The 17,168-nt window shown below is 39.8% G+C and overlaps 3 protein-coding genes across 7 annotated transcripts; 2 read left to right on the forward strand and 1 right to left on the reverse strand.

The window, feature by feature from the left end:
* Positions 1–1,536: 1,536 nt before the first annotated feature.
* Positions 1,537–4,187, forward strand: LOC142889258 (E3 ubiquitin-protein ligase ARIH2-like). The gene is made up of 4 exons (XM_076027885.1): positions 1,537–1,781; positions 2,434–2,534; positions 2,662–2,811; positions 3,067–4,187. Exons 1-4 carry the CDS (start codon positions 1,571–1,573, stop codon positions 3,514–3,516), a joined length of 912 nt encoding a protein of 303 aa, XP_075884000.1. The 5' UTR covers positions 1,537–1,570; the 3' UTR covers positions 3,517–4,187.
* A 170-nt stretch (positions 4,188–4,357) lies between these two features.
* On the reverse strand, positions 4,358–11,351 carry LOC142889528 (uncharacterized). 2 transcript variants are annotated; one of them, XM_076028328.1, is made up of 18 exons: positions 11,295–11,351; positions 10,953–11,018; positions 10,676–10,771; positions 10,054–10,248; positions 9,621–9,743; positions 9,324–9,411; positions 9,049–9,158; positions 8,003–8,073; positions 7,791–7,919; positions 7,362–7,457; positions 7,147–7,275; positions 6,951–7,079; positions 6,825–6,874; positions 6,696–6,727; positions 5,746–5,979; positions 5,015–5,362; positions 4,791–4,880; positions 4,358–4,652 (listed from the first exon to the last, which is right to left on the reverse strand). In XM_076028328.1, coding segments are annotated over exons 1-18 (2,010 nt in total). In that variant the 5' UTR covers positions 11,296–11,351; the 3' UTR covers positions 4,358–4,629. The 2 variants fall into 2 exon arrangements, with proteins under 2 accessions (XP_075884443.1, XP_075884442.1); XM_076028327.1 differs by having other exon boundaries at positions 9,324–9,468.
* A 952-nt stretch (positions 11,352–12,303) lies between these two features.
* LOC142889535 (ubiquitin carboxyl-terminal hydrolase 47-like) lies at positions 12,304–17,141 on the forward strand. Of its 4 annotated transcripts, none has more exons than XM_076028339.1 (11): positions 12,304–12,546; positions 12,970–13,076; positions 13,163–13,259; positions 13,393–13,508; positions 13,589–13,659; positions 13,928–14,053; positions 14,150–14,245; positions 14,610–14,738; positions 14,816–14,944; positions 15,032–15,107; positions 15,778–17,141. In XM_076028339.1, exons 2-11 carry the CDS (start codon positions 13,025–13,027, stop codon positions 16,257–16,259), a joined length of 1,374 nt encoding a protein of 457 aa, XP_075884454.1. In that variant the 5' UTR covers positions 12,304–12,546; positions 12,970–13,024; the 3' UTR covers positions 16,260–17,141. The 4 variants fall into 4 exon arrangements, with proteins under 4 accessions (XP_075884454.1, XP_075884456.1, XP_075884457.1 ...); XM_076028341.1 differs by having other exon boundaries at positions 13,393–13,460; XM_076028340.1 differs by having other exon boundaries at positions 12,305–12,546; positions 15,805–17,141.
* Positions 17,142–17,168: the final 27 nt, after the last annotated feature.

The following is a 17,168-nucleotide window of genomic DNA, read 5'->3' on the forward strand; positions in this document are numbered from 1 at the left end:
TGTCTTAGGGCGAAGGCAGGGTGACACCCTGGACAAGTCGCCAGTTCATCGCAGGACCACATAGAAACAAACAACCATTCACACTCACACCTATACGGACAATTTAGAGTCTTCAATTGACCTCACATGCATATTCCCGGAGAACCCGGAGAGAACCCACTCAGACACAGGGAGAACATGCAAACACAGAAAGGTTCCAGGCCCGGGCCCCCGGAATCAAACCCACAACCTTCTTGCTGTGGGGCGGCAGCGCTAACCAAGGCGCCACCGTGTCGCCCGCCAATAATAATAATAATGATAATAATAATAATAATAATAATAATAATAATAATAATAATAATAATAATCATGATAATAATAATAATAATAATAATAATAATAATAATAATGAAATTGAATGATTTTATTACTATTATTTGATATCAATATGTATCAAAAATGTATACAACATGCTAATATTACTTGAGGAAATGTATTGATTGTCAGATTAAAACAAATTGTTGAGAGTACAAATTTATTTTTTCTTGTACAAAGAAATATAAATATATAACATATAAACCTTGCTGTCATTTACTGAATTTAGACTACTTAGTATTTAAAATAATATAAGTACAATCACAACAAATAAATATGTAGTTCTTTTATTATTCACTTCAATGCTTGTATTATACAAGTATTTTTGTAAACTGCCGGTGCGCTCTATAGCTGACAATTGCTGATCCAGAAAAATATCACAACAAAATTCAGTTAAATCAAAGGCAGAAATCAACTTGAGTGTGAGATCAACACAACGCCGTTCATTAAAATGAACTGAAACAATTTAAACAACTGGAATCAATTCATTATTGTCGTCCGACGACTTGACGCGGCAGTGTGTTCGGGTCCGGATCAGATTCCTCCGTCCAGAGAGAGAACAGTGTGGATGGTGGACATGTGCTTGATCTCGTATCTGGTCACAAAGGCCCAGTCGTCCAGATGCTCGGTCCGGAAAATCACTCTAAACTCATCGATTGTACCTGGGTGAGTGGGAAATAAAGAAAGCGCTTAACGTAACAGGGATTTCTGATGCGACTAAGAAAACAAAAACTAATGCTGATTTTTTTTTTATTATTATTATTTTTTTAATCTTATGTGCACAAATTTAGCTTGATACAGAATGCATCACACGATTAAAACAACAAGAAGAGTAAATTATACGAACCAAGTCCTAATTGCTTTGTTATTCTTTCCTTCATTTGGGCGATGGTCATCCTCTTCAGCTCCTCCTGACTGCTGCACAAGTCGACCAGCTTGAAGTCGCCCCCTTCGGGTTTTCTCACCTGGAGCTGGATTCCCATTGTGACACAAACAACAGTCCCGCAGAACCGAACTCAGTCCAATCGCAACCTTTTGGTTTGTCAGTCTCCGTCTCACTGGAATGTTGGACTGAAACGACAGCAACAGTTCTTGACTGTTAGACAACGCGTGTCAAACAGACACCACGTGACCTCACGAGCTTGGGGGCGGGGAGGGAAGGCAATCAAACCGTTCAAACCGTCGAGAGTTTCGGTCCAGCCGGGACTGCGTCAACATGGGGAACGCTCTGTCAAGAAAACTGAAAGAGAAATCGAAGAAGAAGCCTCGGACTATCGTGCCGCCGAAGGCCGTTGAACCAGACACTTTCAACTTCTACGACATCGACCACCCCTACACCTCCATCGACACCACCGACAGCGGCCGGAAGCGCTACGACCCCGACGACCGCAGACTCCGGTTCGTGGACAGGGATGACGAGATGGACTGTAAGTGGGAACGGTCACTCTTGAGCCCAAACTCTCTAATGGTGCCATCTCGCTATTAATTACTTAATTAAATAATAATTAATTTCGCCAGCTCAGTGGTCTAGTGGTAGAATTGTAAGACAATAAGAATGGTACCCATTGCCCCAGTGGTCTAATCTAGTTTATTCCAGTGGGTATACTCTGATGGAAAAAATAATAGACAATTAACACACTTCTATATAAATTATAAAAATAAAAATAAAATAAAATTCTGCAATCAAGTGCAAAAAGTGATGCAAACGCAAATAAATTATCTAAAAGCAGCACTAACGCAATGGCTGACTTTCAAACACATCAGTACAGTCAACATGCTTTTAATCATATTTGTGAATGGGAAAGTGAACGTTTCCAAAAACAACTTTCTGATATGTATCTTTGCACATTTTATAAGTGGTTGCATGGTAATTCGGATCCTTAGTGGTTATACGGCGTATAGCTGCGTATCACGTAGACACTGCATTGGCCCCCTGCTTGGCATTGAGTGTTCAGGGTTGGTCAGGGATCGTCCAATGATTCAATACTGACCTCAAGGGATGTAGAGGACATATTTTGAATCCTTTGGAACTGGACAACCATTGGGACCTTAACTTGAATGTCTGTGTGTCCCCCACAGTCGAGTGTTGGGGATACGACTCTCCTCGGGCAGAGATGTCCTGCGGACACGCTGTCACTCCGCAGTCCCTCACTGACTGGTGCTTCAAGCAGCTAGACGATGTATGAAGTTCACGTCACGCTAAACCTTGATGAAAACTCATGATTTTTGTCTCATTTTGGCAAACAATGTAGATATGTGTGAGGTTGGACGAAGTGATGAGCTTGAATATGATTGTGCATCCCATAGGGTCAGTGCAACTTTGTGTGTGGCAATTGTAACAACCAGTGGTCCATCCAGGAGGTGTACAAAATGGCTCTCCTGACGCCCGAGGAAGCCGAGAACTTTGAAAGGAAGATATTTGAGAATGCTGCCCGCAATCTCCTGGAGGTCAAGCGTGTAAGTCAAACCTTTTGGGACCTTAGTGACACATGACACACGTTTCCTTTTAGTTTTGACAAAATCAGATCTCTATGGATTCTCAAGCCGTACCATCATATTGATGGTAATTCATTTCCTCACTGAATATGACGTCACTGATGGACGAGGCCTGAGAAGAAAGTCATGTGGTCCTAATCATCAAAGTAATAATGGTTGTGCTGGGCAAGTGGTGAACAATAGGTGAGTCACAGTCATCATAACTTGTCTTTCCAGTGTCCTGGCTGCAGTTGTCTGGTGAGCAGAAAGGACCCCAACAACCTCAATGTGCAGTGCTTGGTGTGCGCCAAAAGGAGAGGCCAGAATTATGCATTTTGTTGGCAGTGTATGAATGAGTGGAAAGGTCCAGGCCCGCGCTCGGACCGCTGCGACAACAAAGGCTGCCAAAGTCCTCTGGACATACTGGCGCAGTGCCCAAACATCGTCTTCAAAGACGTGAAGGGCGTTGACAACTGTCCCTCTATCCGCGCTTGTCCCAACTGCGGCATGCTGCTGGGACACAGCAAGCGCTACTGTAGAAGCTTGGTGTGTACGAGGTGTAAAACCAAATTCTGTTTTGTGTGCCTGAGCGCAACCCAGCAGTGCCTGAGCAGTGCATATGAAGAGTGCCCTAATGGGGTGGCCCCAAGACAGACCATCATACCGATGTTGAAGCAGAAGAAATGACCGCAACTACAAACTAGCAAAATCACAGAAGCTCTATGGAACATTACATTGTGACAGAAAAAAAAAATCCTCATTTGATTTTTGATTTTTTTTTGCAGTGAGCATTTTTAAAATCTAACATCCATCCATCCATTTTCTCCTGCTTTATTTTTAATTTCAGTTTATTTTATCCATCTACAGGATTTTATTTACTGATTTTTAAAATCTTTCTATCCATTCAAACTGTTTGCTTTGCCTGTGTGAAAAATTGTAGGAAAAAAATAAGACACTTGTGTTGTAATAAACAAAATATTGAACTTGCCTCTGTGTTGTTTTCTATTTTGTTCAACTGACCCTGAATTATTTGCATGGCAATACTGCAATTTGTCTTTCTCAGTGTTGATTTTTGGACGTAGAGAGGCTAATGTTATCATAGGCGACACAGAGGTGCACTGCACCATCGCCTCACAGCCAGAAGTTTGTGGGTGCAAAGCCCAGGCTGGGGCCTTTGCATCTTTATGCTTTCTCTAAGAAGAGGGCACAGCCTCTGCCCAATGGCAGCTGGGATAGGCTCCAGCAACTGAAGAGAATGTGGGTATCGAAAATGAATAATTCATTAGAGGATGAATTAGAAAGAGAAACGGGGAGAGATTAAAAAGAGAAATAATACTGTACATTTCCTCAAATAAAAACCTCAGTGCAACAAAAATATGCTTGGCTTGATCCGAGTTTCCCCTCACTGCTGGATAATGCTAATGCAAGTACTAGTTCGCTAGTTACGGGTACTCTTGTGTTTAATCAAATTGCTCTCAGCTAAGTTGTTGGTATGTTTTATTGTCATAAAATGAAAGCAGAAACTTGAGACATTAAAATAATCCTTTAATTGAAAACTTCAAATGAAAAAAATCATAAATCTACATATTCTGATCTGGTGATTATACAGCAAAAGCAGACGGACCATTAATTTTATGGCATCATAATATTTTCGAAAGCTACACACAATTAAGACCCCTTTAATCCCACTCATTGTAACATAAATCAAAACAATGCAAAAGTTTTAATATGTAGGCAAAAAAAAATCTCCTGTTGGCTGTTTATCTTTCTACATCTTCTTCTGAGTTCCATTTTATTTTTTCAGAATTCTGTTACCTCGAGGTCTGTGAGGGAAAGAGGAGTCAAATAGTTTTAAACTTCAAGCTTTTCCCAGCAGTTGAATATCATCGGAAAGCATTTTCAGTTGGTCTTAGTATGGCACAACCAGTGTTTTTAATTAAACCTGGATGTAAAGATGTTACCTGCTTGCCAGTTTTGACAGTGACTCCAGTCTTCCTCAGAAATTTCATCCGACGTTCCCTCTGCTTTACAGACGCTTCCTCTCAAATGCCCTGAGATATTGAGTACATTTAAAGAATTTATGCAATGCTTCATTTGACTTTATATTAGGCAGGATATGTGTCAAATTCAGTGGAACTGCTGATATTTTATTTTCTCTTGTTTAATGAATCATTTCCATTTTTACCTGTTTCATTGCTCATCTTTGAGTTTTTATTTCTGTTTGGGTTTTGCTTGACTTGATTCGTTCTTCGCAGGACGTCTTCAGGACTGGACGGAGCATCCGTTGCGGTAGGTTTCTTGTTGTCTTGTGTGTCTCTCTCGTCTTTCCATTGGAATGACACATCATCAACAGTTTCCATGTTCTTTGCTCCGCCTCCATTGACAGATGTATCATCACCACTGTCAGCTGTCATCTCTGGCTCTTCTCCATATTCTGTCTTACTTTGGCTGTCTTTTCGCTCTCCCTGTGTTTTCATCTCCGCCTCCATCACATCTTCAGACTTGGTTTTGTCTGGTGTTTGACTCTCTGAAGCTTAGAAGTGTAAGAGAGATGAAAATTGGAAATAAAAAAAAGAAACATTAAGAATACTTTTTGTGTTTTCTTAGGTTGCACCATTAACTTGTACTTTATTCTACCCTTTCTCACATTCTAGTGAAGCAGATCCCACACACTGAACTATCAAAAATGATGAGAGTCAATGAGGTATCAGTGCCCTCTGTGACATCACAAAGGTCAGATTTCCAGAACTGTGTGTGTTAGCTCACACTTCCTGAAAAGTGGAGCAAGCAAAAGAAGAGAATGATGGGCAATGGCTAATTTGTCATGAATCGGTTCTTAATATGGATCATTTTTGTGATGTCTAAAGTTATAATGATCAATCAAAAGGATCAGTCAAATAGCTGATGCCATCTTACTGGTTAAAGATCGATCTGGTAAAATCCTGGATTCATTCTCAGGAAAACTGGTGGTATAGTTATTGGTCTTATCCCCTTGTTTCTCCTTCTCCTTCTCTTCCTTTTTCTCTTCTTGAAGCTGCTGAGCCCTGGAGTTCTTGTTTCCCAAGGGTGCTTCATCATCTTTCTTTTTATTTGGCTTCTTGATATTTGTGATTCCTCTGAAAATGTCTTGCTTTTTCTTGACATCTTTTCCTGCAACAAAGATTACAATTGCGACGTTGTGCAATGAAAACAGTGTTTCATTTCTATTTGTTGTATTATGTTGTGTCAACTTTTTCTCTTCTTTTTCCTTTGTCGTTTGGCCATGAAATTTAATATCTTTTAATTTGGAAAACTTAAATCACCCGGAGTCTTTACTTAACAGCAATTGAGTTCAAATGATTGTGTATTAGTTATAGTCTGCACATTGTTTCTTGTCTGGCCATTACCATCATTACTTTGTTACTTCTTAACATTGAAAAACTCTTGGATTTAAAAACCCACTATGAACCTACTTATAAATTTCATAAAAGTTATAACTCTGCTATCTCTCTCCTTCTCTCTCTCTCCCTCTCTCTCCTTCTCTCCCCCCAACCCCTTCTCTGTCACACACACACACACACACACACACACACACACACACACACACACACACACACAGTAAGTGTATATAGTGTCATATATACTGTAGTTCTATATATGGAGCGATGTTGATTGTCACAACAAAACAGTGGCACTTGGTGGCAGCAGGCGTAAGGCTCTGTGGTTAATCAAGAAAACCCCTCGTTCGTTGCTTGTTCATGGCTGGAGACTCCATGCATCTTCGTCACGGCTTGGTCCTTATGGTTTCGTGTTTAAGCTTGATTGTTACATTGCCCCAACATCACTGCAGTCAGTCATAGAGAAGACCTTACTTGAAATGCTCTTACCTCGATACATAAGTAGATATGCGCTGCAGGAGCTGTTAAACAATGCATCTTAGTTAAAAGTGGCTTCAGCCGAGGGTAAAGATTATTACAATATTTCAGACAAGATGAAAACAAGTCAGTCAAACAAACCTGTAAGTCCGTCCTGCAGAGGGCTGCCACCAAGGCTGCTGGAACGTATTCTAGTGGATGGAAAAATAGTGTTCATCCTCTTTCAACAGTTTTTACCAAGAGACCAAAAAGTGTCTTATTTATCACCTGCTGAATGAGAGCGTCACTAAACTCAAACCAGACTTTGCTATTTTTTGTACGAAGAGTAGCAGTGTAATGTCCACCTCCTAGTTGGCCCAAGTGATTCACCATCCCATACAGTTCGTACCGCTTGTTCTGTGTGAAGGACAGTGTTGGTTACACTGCAGAGCACAGACACGGGGCTCACAAGTCTGTCACCCACCTCTGTTGATAAGACGAGCGGCACGTCCACAGAGCGGTTTGATTTGAAATATGACTTGGCTCTGTCGTCAAAAGTAAATCTCTTGAGAAGAAGAGTCAAAATCTGCGGAGAGTGCACCATCTTACACGCCTAGGTAACAGAGGGGCTTCAGTCAGACCAGGGACACAGATGACTAATCAGTTTAAGATGTGTTCACACTGCGGTAGAAGACTCACGCTGCTCGCCCCTCCTTCCTTTTGACATGCTTCACAGTAAACAAGGTCCTCTCCACCAAACTCCTTGGTCTCGAAAAAGCTGGAAAAGTTGTCCTCCTTTGAAAACATAACATTTTTGTCTGCAAACTGGAAACAAACAAGGCTAACACACCTTCAGCTCTGGAAGGTGTAGTAGTCCTTTGTAATATTACAAAGAAAGCAAACACCTCGTGATAGTGCCAGCCACGTGTTGCTTCCAGTCATTGAGACTAGCATTTGGAGGGTCCAACTAAGCATCGTTTTTCTTTTTACAGGAAGATTTAAACAGACAGCTAGAAATCAAGAGATTTTTTGTTAGGTAATTGTGAAAAGTTGCTCATCCGTCAAATATTGACATCGGAAGTTGGCATAAAATGAGACTCTTTATTTAGCAGAACGTTGACGGCCTACCACACTGTATACTGAATTGTGGTCGTCTGTCAGTGGCAGTGGAAGAGTCCAGAATGGATTTGTCTCTTCATTGATGATGTGGTTGCTGCTCTTGCAGGTAGTTGTGTACATCAGCTGCCCTTGAAAAACCTTGAGATGGACACACACAAGTCAACCCATGAAATCTAACCTTGATTTCATGAAAGTTGATCCGTGACATAGTTGGTACTCACTTCAGAGGCATGAGGGCTGACCGTGTTTAGAATCACTTCCAGGCATTCCGCAGCATCACGTTGTTCATGAACTGCAGAGTCACATTATTTTGGAGTAAATCTGAGAATGGCCATGTAATTATTTATTTTAACTGGTGCTTTTTTTGTGATAACTGATTGTTCTGTTTTACCTCTGGATGACAGAGATTGTTTTATGGATGAAAACAATTTAATCTACTATATCTCAATTTCACAAAGACCATTTTCTTGTGACAAAGACTTATTTTTTGCCATTGTAATGGGAAATATGTATTCTTGGGTTATTCTTTATTATGTTGTATTCTGTGTCATATGATCACTAGTAGCACGTGTAATCTGTTTGTTTCATAGTATAACCTTCTCGAGACATTCTCCTCGTGGTCCACCAGAGGAGGCTGTAAATGTGTCAGCTTGTACTGATTCTCTGTGCTTTGTTTTCCTCTTCTTCCCTTCCTTATCTCTTCCCCTCCCAGTCCAGTGTATAAGAGACCTTCTTCCTCCTTTCCTCCTCGCACTCGCACTCCCATTTTACTGTGTTTTGTGCCTCGGAGCTCCGATCCCCTTTTTATTGTTTGTTCATTAAATTACTTATTATCCCAGTATTCCTGCATCGGCATCTTCGCTCTTTTCCACAACACCATCTTAATATAACAGAAAACTTTTGTCTTTGTGGGACAATTGTCGAGAACCATATAGGCCTCAGATGATCGACAGCTTGGTCATTATGTTACTGCTGCACTATTAATGTTGTTGAATGTGTTCTTACACGGACATGTTTTTGTCACTGATGAAGCATTACACAGCTTGAGATCCTCTGAGTTCTGCACATGGTTCCACTGTCAGTAATTATCTCATGGAAACAAAAGTATTTCCTCAGTTGCATCAAAGTGAATAATTTTTTAGAACAAATAAAAATAAATAAATAAAATAATAATAAATAAAAACTATCTTTGTAACTATCCATGTAAGTTTTTATCCGTTCTTCTGGCGAATGTTAATTTTTTTTCCCCCAAATCAAAGCTACCTACCATTTTCAATTTGCAAACATTGCGTGAGATTTTCTGTTTGGCCCTTTTCCTTTTCCAGAGTTTCAAAGATTTTCTTCAGCTCTCTGTCTGTGTTTTGTGATTCATCCAACCTTCGGAGAGAGTGGTTGTTAATGTTTTCTTTACACAGTGCATATGTGTGTGTATATATACAGCATATATATATATATATATATATATATATATATATATATATATATATATATGTATGTAAACTTGCAGATTTTCTGCAAAAGAACAGCGATGTTTTTTCAAACCTGTTGTGAATCTCTGTTGTCATGTAGAGAACCTGCAGGATGCTGTTGAGGTAACATGTGGCTCCCTGATTGTCCAGGCCATAATGAACTCCAGCGGGGTGAGAAAAAGTGTCCAGAGATTGAATTTGGATGAGGTTTGATCTGTCTAATAGAAAATGCATTACTGCATTAGAAATTTGCTTTCAAAATGTATTAATTTTTTCTTTTTCTTTTTTTTAACTTGTCAATATATATTTTCGGCTGAACGGGTTTCAGAAGAGAATCTTTGTATGTATGTGTATTTTGAGATCATTTTACCATGTACTGCACCATCTTCTGTCTTCTTTGATAAAGTTATTTTTGATGTGTGAGTCTTAATTGTCCGTCTTAAGTTCTCCCATTGATGTGCAAAGCCTGTTCTCTTTTCTTTTGATTTTTTCTCTGAAAAAAAGAAGAAGAAATAATCAATGCATGTTTCCTTTTAGGTTGGCAATGACATTTTAGTTATGTTGGCTTAAACCTACTGCTTGACCAAATTTAGTTTTTTGAAGTAATGACACATTTTTATCATTGGCCCAGTGTTTTTCAGCCTAATCTAACAACAGCCAGCATTGGCTTTTTTCTTTTTTTTTTTTTTTTAATAAACATGTTATGTGCTTTAAGATCATGTTTCATACTGTTTCACGATCAAATACCTTTAATACAGTATTTTGCGTCAATAGCATTCATTTATTGTATTGTCATACTACACCAGTGTGGTCTTTCTCCTGCGTTGTGGAAAGATCCATCGAAATCTCCTGTGCCTGTTCCACACAGCTGGTCCCATCTTCTTTGGAGTTTCCCTCTCCAAAGCCATCAGTTATATTCTGACCATTTCCTGTCATCTTCTCTCGCTTTTCCTGTGGCTCCTGTACAGAGCTGGTCCTTTTTTCTTTTGAGTTTTCCACTGGAGAAAAAAAATGATTGTAACATTTTTGCATTTAGGGTAACAGTTTCCTTTCAATTCTGCTCTTTTTGGACCGACGTCTTGGCCAAAATCTCCTTTGTATTACCGTTTAGACATGTCATTCAGTTATATATATATTTCTAACTCCAAAATAAATTATCCACCCAATGGTCCAATGTTTATCAAATGTGCAGCATTACACCATCTCATTTTCTTGCTGTCATATGAGTCTGCTGACACCATTCCTATCCACTTTAAGGCCATCTGTCATATACCAGCCTGATGAACACAGTCAGCCATTAACTGGATGTTTTCAAGTAAATTAATCCAAAATGCTCACTTTTGATCAGTATTATGTGATGAGTGCAAAACACGGACACACACTGTGCTGCAGTCAATTGTCTTTTTTTTTTTTTTTATATCATACCAGTTTCATCTTTGTCCTGAGTTGTGTAAGGATTCCTCTGATGCTCCTCTGGTTGTTTTTTAACACAGCTGCTCTCACTTTCTTTTGAACTTCTCTCTGGACACACAATGAACACAATATATAGAACTTTAAGTAAAAAAACAAAAAAACGTTTCATTCTTACAAATACTGTATGTTATATCTGCTTGTGAGTCCTGTGTTATTAAACCATTGTCAATTTGAATTATCATTATTATTATTATTTTTTTGTATGTGCCCCAAAAAACAAGCACTTTACTATTTTCTGCCATCTTCTCCTGTGGTTGATTTGCAGAGTTGGTCCCAATTTCTTCTGAGTTTTCCACTGCAGGAAAAAACAAAAACAAAACATTATGTGGTTCGTTTATGTTTTTTTTTTGTTTTGTTTTACATTAAAATAAAGTCATTTCCTTTGCACATATAGCCTATCCTGACACTAAACATTGAGATCCAGTACTTAAATCACACACAACACGTATCTCATTTCAACAAAATATGCAACCAAACGGGTGCAAAGGTTTGCTACAGCTTTGACTACCATCCTTCAGCTCTACACATTAATGTTGTTGAGTTTTAGAGAATGAAAGCTGCTTGTACTTACTGAGAGGTGCCCAACAAGAAAGAAGAGTGTTGCTTCCCTTAGTTGTCTCATACTAAAACACGTCACGCAACTGCATGACCAATCAAAAGACAGAGAGGCAAATCAAAGTTTGTGATCTTTTTCATTTGTATAATTTGTCAATTTGCAATTAGTTTTGTTTTTTGTTTCTTGTTTTTAGTAATTTTAACATAAAACATCTTAGAAACATCTGTATATTTTTAAAGGCTTGGAGGGTTTCTTATTTTTATTTTTTTATTTGTTCATATCCTTGTACTTGTTTTTTAGAATGTAGACAAACTACTTTCAGGTCGTGACGTGAACAGCTGATCAAAACACTTTCAGTTTCGTCTTAGTTTTGCAACAGGCTTTCCAAATCACATTAATTATAGAAAAGGATGTGGACATAATTTCACAAGAAGATGCAACTTAGTGACAAGATTCAACTTTCTGTCAAATGGATCGATACCCAAAAAGAAAACGTTCTTTGTCTCTGTTCATCAATGACCTGATCCATCTTGTTGCTTATCCAGTTTAGTTGCATGTCTTTGAAACTGCTGTTGAAAGAATTCAACGTGGCACACCTCAATGGATGAGAGCCAACTGTCAGCACTTTTTTATTTGACAACAGTATTTTTCAAATAGCTCCACTTCAAGCAATAAGACTAATAATAATAAGACTATAATTAATAATAAATGAATCACTTTGAACAATATGTGTATCTTTTAAAGACTTTTAAACACAGAAGTAACAAACATGTTTTCCAATATAAGGATTAGAAGGATTTGTGAACAAATGGAGGGAGTCAAAGTAAAGAGTCGTCATTAAAGGCAGTGGCCAACTCAACTGAAGTACAGATACCTGAAAAATCTACTTTAGTACAGTCCCAATGTATTTGTACTTCTTTCCTTCCCACCACAGGTGAGCTGTTACACCTCGCAACAGGTGGTGCGCTGGACGGAGGGGTGCGACGCAGTCAGCAGCATCCCCTAGCGGCGAAACTGCGCACTGAGCAACCAAATAAAAGGCAAAAGAGAGCGACAGTTGTTGAATCGACGCCGCTGTTTTAGCGTGTCGTCACTGCACCCCAAAACTGAGGTGGAGTTACAACAGGAAGATGTTATCTCAGCTCAGTCAGCGTGTCATTTACGGTCTTAGCTTTTGAGTTCTTCCTCGTTCTTCGGATTTTCTCTTGTATCGAAAGTAAAAGCGATCCGTGGCAGCTACGGATATGTGAATGTGGCAACGCAAAAGGTAAGTGCTGCGCCTGCGTCATCCTGTCTGTCGTGGTTAACTTTGCTAGTAAAGCTTGATCGGGCTGTCTGCCTGCAATTTCCATTACGCCCAAACGCACCAGCTGCGTTCACTGTTTTTGTTTTGATGCCATGTCTAAAGTCGAACGCACTTCGATCTGCGGCCGCGATTTCCCGTTTTGAGATCAGAGCAGACTGTCTGTCATGAAAGATAAGCTCGTGACCTTTCACAATAGATAATAGACAGATTGTCTTCCAACATTGTTTTTCCATCCTTATGCTTAATAATAACTTCGCTAGTGAGTTCCCTAGTTTTTCACTAAGTTTCAAGTTAAGTTACGTTTTGACGTTTAGCCAATTAGTCATACAAGTTTCTCTTGTGTGTGTTTCAGGGTGTTACCTTTTACCTGTTGTGTTTTGACAGAGTGAACCCGAACACCTGGCCTTGAAAACAACAAGTCATGTAGAGAACCATAAGAATGGACATCCTAGAAAAGTTCAGGAGGAAACTTGATGACCTCACAGTCTCAGGTAAGGATGTACATCATTAAAGCTTTCTAACGTCCATTTCTGAGTTTCTTAAAGGATTGATGAAGCATTTTTCATGAAATCTGCAGATTACTATGGCCTGAGCAGTCCAGGTCTGACATGCTATTTGAACAGCGTGCTTCAGGTGCTTTTTATGACCAAAGACTTCTGCGAAGCTGTGGAACGGTTTGTAACTTCAACTCAAATATTGTTGGTATATTAAAATATGAGATGGCAACTGCATTTAAGTCTTTATTGCATATGTATAGCTGGGTTTAACATATTTTTGGCACATTTTTGTCTAATGTTTGTGCTCCAGGTGCTGCAAAAAAGAGGCTTCGCTCTTGGACCAACATCTCTGTCAGCTGTTTGCTGATTTGCGCGAAAGTGAGGCCAAAACGCACAACATCATAGAAAGCCTTGGCATCACAAACGGTCAGTTTGGATTAAAAGGCTCTCATTTACCACTTTGTTAAAATCCCGCACACAATGTTGCAGTATTTGTCTCCCCTCAGTGTATGAGCAGCGTGACGCTGCAGAGTATTTTGAGAAGATCCTGCGCCTGACGAGTCTGGATGCAGCCAAGGTACTTGTTTTATTTATTATCATTCTTTTAGTGGCTGAATACTTTGATAATTTCAATAAAGAGCTAAATACCGTGAGGCTTGAAAGACAGATAATGAGGTGGGTCACCCAAACAATCGATCCATCTGCTCCTGCTCCGACCCCACTGTCACATTTTAGAACACACTGTGGCCCACCAGTCAAAGAGTTTGCCCACCCCTGGTTAAGGGACTTGGTGTCGGCACCATACTGTCCACTAACGTCCCTTTATTTTCAATCCGTGCTCCAAGATGTTCCGAGGAGAACTGAACTACACGACCAAATGTGTGAGCTGCAGGAAGAAGACAGATTTCCGTTGTTTCTTCTGGAGCTTGCCGCTTGAGGTGGAGGACAGCAGTGGCCACGGCTCCAGTGTGGTAGTTTGAATCCATTGCACATGAACAGAAACACTTTGTGTTTTTAAAGTGAGAGTTAAACAGGCAGGAAATCCCTGTTTTCTCATGTCCTGCCAGGAAAATGGACTGAAAGCTTTCTTTGAGGGACAGAAAGTGTGTGGGGATAACCAGATGTTCTGCAACCGTTGCGATGAAAAGCAAGACGCAGTGTGTGTGAGTTTCCATTTTTCCATTCCCTTCCATTCACACAAGATGATTTCTTAATGCACAAATGCAGAAGGTGTGACCAGTGCTGATAAGTATCACCATTTCAAATTTCAGCAGTATCATGAATAAATCTGTGCTATAAGATCTAGGTAGTAGTTAGCCTATACAGTAGATGTAGTTACTAGCGGCTGATTATTAAATGTGCTTTGCCATATTTGTTATTTTTGTCTTATCATTGCCAATCTTTGTTATGCAAATCTAGAATCAAATTTGCTCTTCTATGCATTTGCGTTCAATTCCATGAACAGAACAGTAACAGAAGAACAGGTGGCGATGTGGTTCACGGCTCTGTTCTGATTTGATGTTCTAGCAATGTGAGATGACACAGACTCCAAAGATTTTGACTCTGCTGCTGAAGAGGTTCAGCTTTGACAGCAAATGCAGGTCTTACATCAAGCTTCACTCTAAAGTCAACGTGCCCCAGACCCTACACGTAAAAGTAGGTTTTAAATCTCATTCAAATGTGTTGTTAGATTCTCTAACATGATTGGAATTTTCTTCTCCCTCTCCCCTCAGGGTTGTCATTATGACCTGTATGCAACTGTCAACCACTATGGTACTCTAAAAGGCGGCCATTATGACGCTAAAATAAAATCGTATGAAAATCAGGTTTGGTACCAATTCAGTGACAACACTGTTCTGAAGGTAAGGAGAATTCTCTTTGATTTAGTTGCCATTATTCCTAATTGAACAGCCTCTTTAGTAAATGTCATTTCACATGACATGTTGCAGATGAGATCACAGCTATTTAAAGGCGGAGTCACATCTCTGAGTTGCAGCACTTCTTACCTTCTCATGTACAGGAAAGGTAAGGAATGTGCAATGAGTTATGTCTGTTCTGATTTGTTTCCTTCTGTCTATCTGTGAGGGCGCCTCAGGAAACTTGTGCAACATTAAGCTGTCCATAATGACTTATTTGACAAAGAAGGGCACAAAAATACAAAAGAAGTCCGACTGTCAGTTCTCTGGGTGTCTTAATACCGTCCAAAGATCCCGAATAATAAGTCTAAAATGTACTTTTTTTGCTTGGCCCTCTTTACAAAAGCTATATGTGAAAGTATCACAAAAAAATGCCCTTTGTGATGTCACAAACGGTGTTGAAACCCTTCCGGCTTGTGGCAACTCCCTTTAACATGCTGGTTCCATGATCAGAAACCCTTTCATTCCTACCTTGTTGGGCGGATAGTACAAGAAAAGATCAGTTTTTGGCAGGGACCTTAAACAAAGGGCTAAATGTGCTCTTTTCTAAAAAAAAATCCACTGTCTTTCCCTTTATTTAGTCCATGAGCCAATTTCATTCGAGTCCATGAAAAACACTAAAGATGTCCATATGTAACATTACACTTTTAATTTTACCGCTCACCTCAAATATTTTCTGTATGTTTTTTTATGTTCAGGCAACAGGTGTCGATGTTGTGGAGAAATCCATCCTAGCAGTACGTTAAAATTGTATGCAACTCTGTGGTTTCTCCCATAAGAAGTGACTTCCTCTGCTTCCCAACAAGTGAACAAGCACACTGGGAGAGTCGGCTTTTGGAAGAGCCCCTGTGAAGATGCCCGAGCCAGTCGTAACCTGGGAGGGCCGCGTAAAGCTGTTGTTGCTGAAGTGAAGTGTGAAAGCCTCAACAGAGAGGAAAACTGTCGTGTTTGGGAAGGTGCTGGGAAACTCACTGGAAGTGTGAATCAGGAAGCTGCGTGTCCACGGCAACACAAAAGTACAGCAGATGGAAGAAAAGCACATACACCACCACCACGTGAGTGGCGAGTACCAGGGAGATGTGAGCTGCATAGAAGCTCAGCAGTGCCCCCTATTGGACAGTCGTACAGGAGCGGAAGGCCCACAGCTGCAGAGCAAAGCAGAACACAGCAAAAAGACAAGAGACGTTCCACACGTGCTGGGACTGAGAAAAGGAGGTCTAGCCATCCATACGAGAGCTCACATTGGGTGAAGAAACAGTGAGGACCATAACTTAAAGATGAAGTCACTGAAATCATGAAAGGAGAAGAAGTGATAACCAAACATTACACACACTCATTTGACATGCTGACTCACATCCAAATCTGAAGATTTTGATTTAGTAATTTTATTTGACTTTGTCTAAATGCGATGAGACAAAAAAGGTACGGTTGTTATGCTTGCTTTCATTGATTACTCTTAGAAAAAAGGCGTGAGGAGGAGTAGAACATTGATACGTTTTTTCAAACTTTGTCCTACGCCCTTTGGAACATGGAGTGGCTACTTATGTTATTAGAGAGGTCTTTTTTATCTTTGTTTTTATTTTTCTTGCATAAGCGTCGTTACATGTTTTATTTATTTCAGACAGGGTCACTTTGTCAAAGTTAACATTTTTATTGCATGATGCACAAGTTACATTTGGCTGTATGGTTCTGTTCAGTGTCCCCCTACTCTTTCCACGTGCTTGCGACGCAGGGAGCCCAGCAGCAGCAACAACAAACCCCTGCAGAACCGGAGCTACAGAGAAAAAGCATGTTAGAGGATATATTTATCGCAATGGAGGAGCTGGGGAAGAGGTGGTTTGTTCTACAGCTGGCGAAGGAAGCAGAGGACCAAGATAAGTTTGGTCGGCTTCAAAAGGGCGCTCGAAAAGTGGTTATCCAATGAAGAAGTCATGGGAGTTTACAGCTGGTTAGGGCTGCTGCTGGCAGGGGGAACTAATTAGGCTTGACGTTTACCCTGTCGGAACTCACCTGTTTGAATACTTAAAATGAATGAAAATTAGAAAATGTATTACATATTAAATTGAGAATAGCAAAAAAATCCTTGTAAAAACACAATCCAAATGATGTTTTATATATAAAGAATAAATAGATATAAAACTAATGTTCCTGTTTCTTAACATGAAATCCA

Source organism: Nelusetta ayraudi, unplaced genomic scaffold, assembly GCF_046127955.1.
Source record: "Nelusetta ayraudi isolate G7.1 ecotype Tasmania unplaced genomic scaffold, CSIRO-AGI_Nayr_v1 ptg000022l, whole genome shotgun sequence".
Lineage (NCBI taxonomy): Eukaryota > Metazoa > Chordata > Actinopteri > Tetraodontiformes > Monacanthidae > Nelusetta > Nelusetta ayraudi.

Excerpts from the sequence above, each read along its gene's own strand:
- LOC142889528 (XM_076028327.1), bottom strand. Across the intron at positions 10,249-10,675 it reads TCAGGACAAAGATGAAACTG|TGGAAAACTCAAAAGAAAAA; the intron begins GTATGATATAAA and ends TTTTTTCTCCAG. Across the intron at positions 7,920-8,002 it reads TCAGCCCTCATGCCTCTGAA|GTTTTTCAAGGGCAGCTGAT; the intron begins GTGAGTACCAAC and ends GTCCATCTCAAG.
- LOC142889258 (XM_076027885.1), top strand. The coding sequence starts at position 1,571 with ATGGGGAACGCTCTGTCAAGAAAACTGAAAGAGAAATCGAAGAAGAAG. Across the intron at positions 2,535-2,661 it reads GCTTCAAGCAGCTAGACGAT|GGTCAGTGCAACTTTGTGTG; the intron begins GTATGAAGTTCA and ends TGCATCCCATAG. Across the intron at positions 2,812-3,066 it reads ATCTCCTGGAGGTCAAGCGT|TGTCCTGGCTGCAGTTGTCT; the intron begins GTAAGTCAAACC and ends TTGTCTTTCCAG.
- LOC142889535 (XM_076028339.1), top strand. The coding sequence starts at position 13,025 with ATGGACATCCTAGAAAAGTTCAGGAGGAAACTTGATGACCTCACAGTC. Across the intron at positions 13,509-13,588 it reads AAGCCTTGGCATCACAAACG|TGTATGAGCAGCGTGACGCT; the intron begins GTCAGTTTGGAT and ends GTCTCCCCTCAG. Across the intron at positions 14,246-14,609 it reads AAAAGCAAGACGCAGTGTGT|CAATGTGAGATGACACAGAC; the intron begins GTGAGTTTCCAT and ends TTGATGTTCTAG.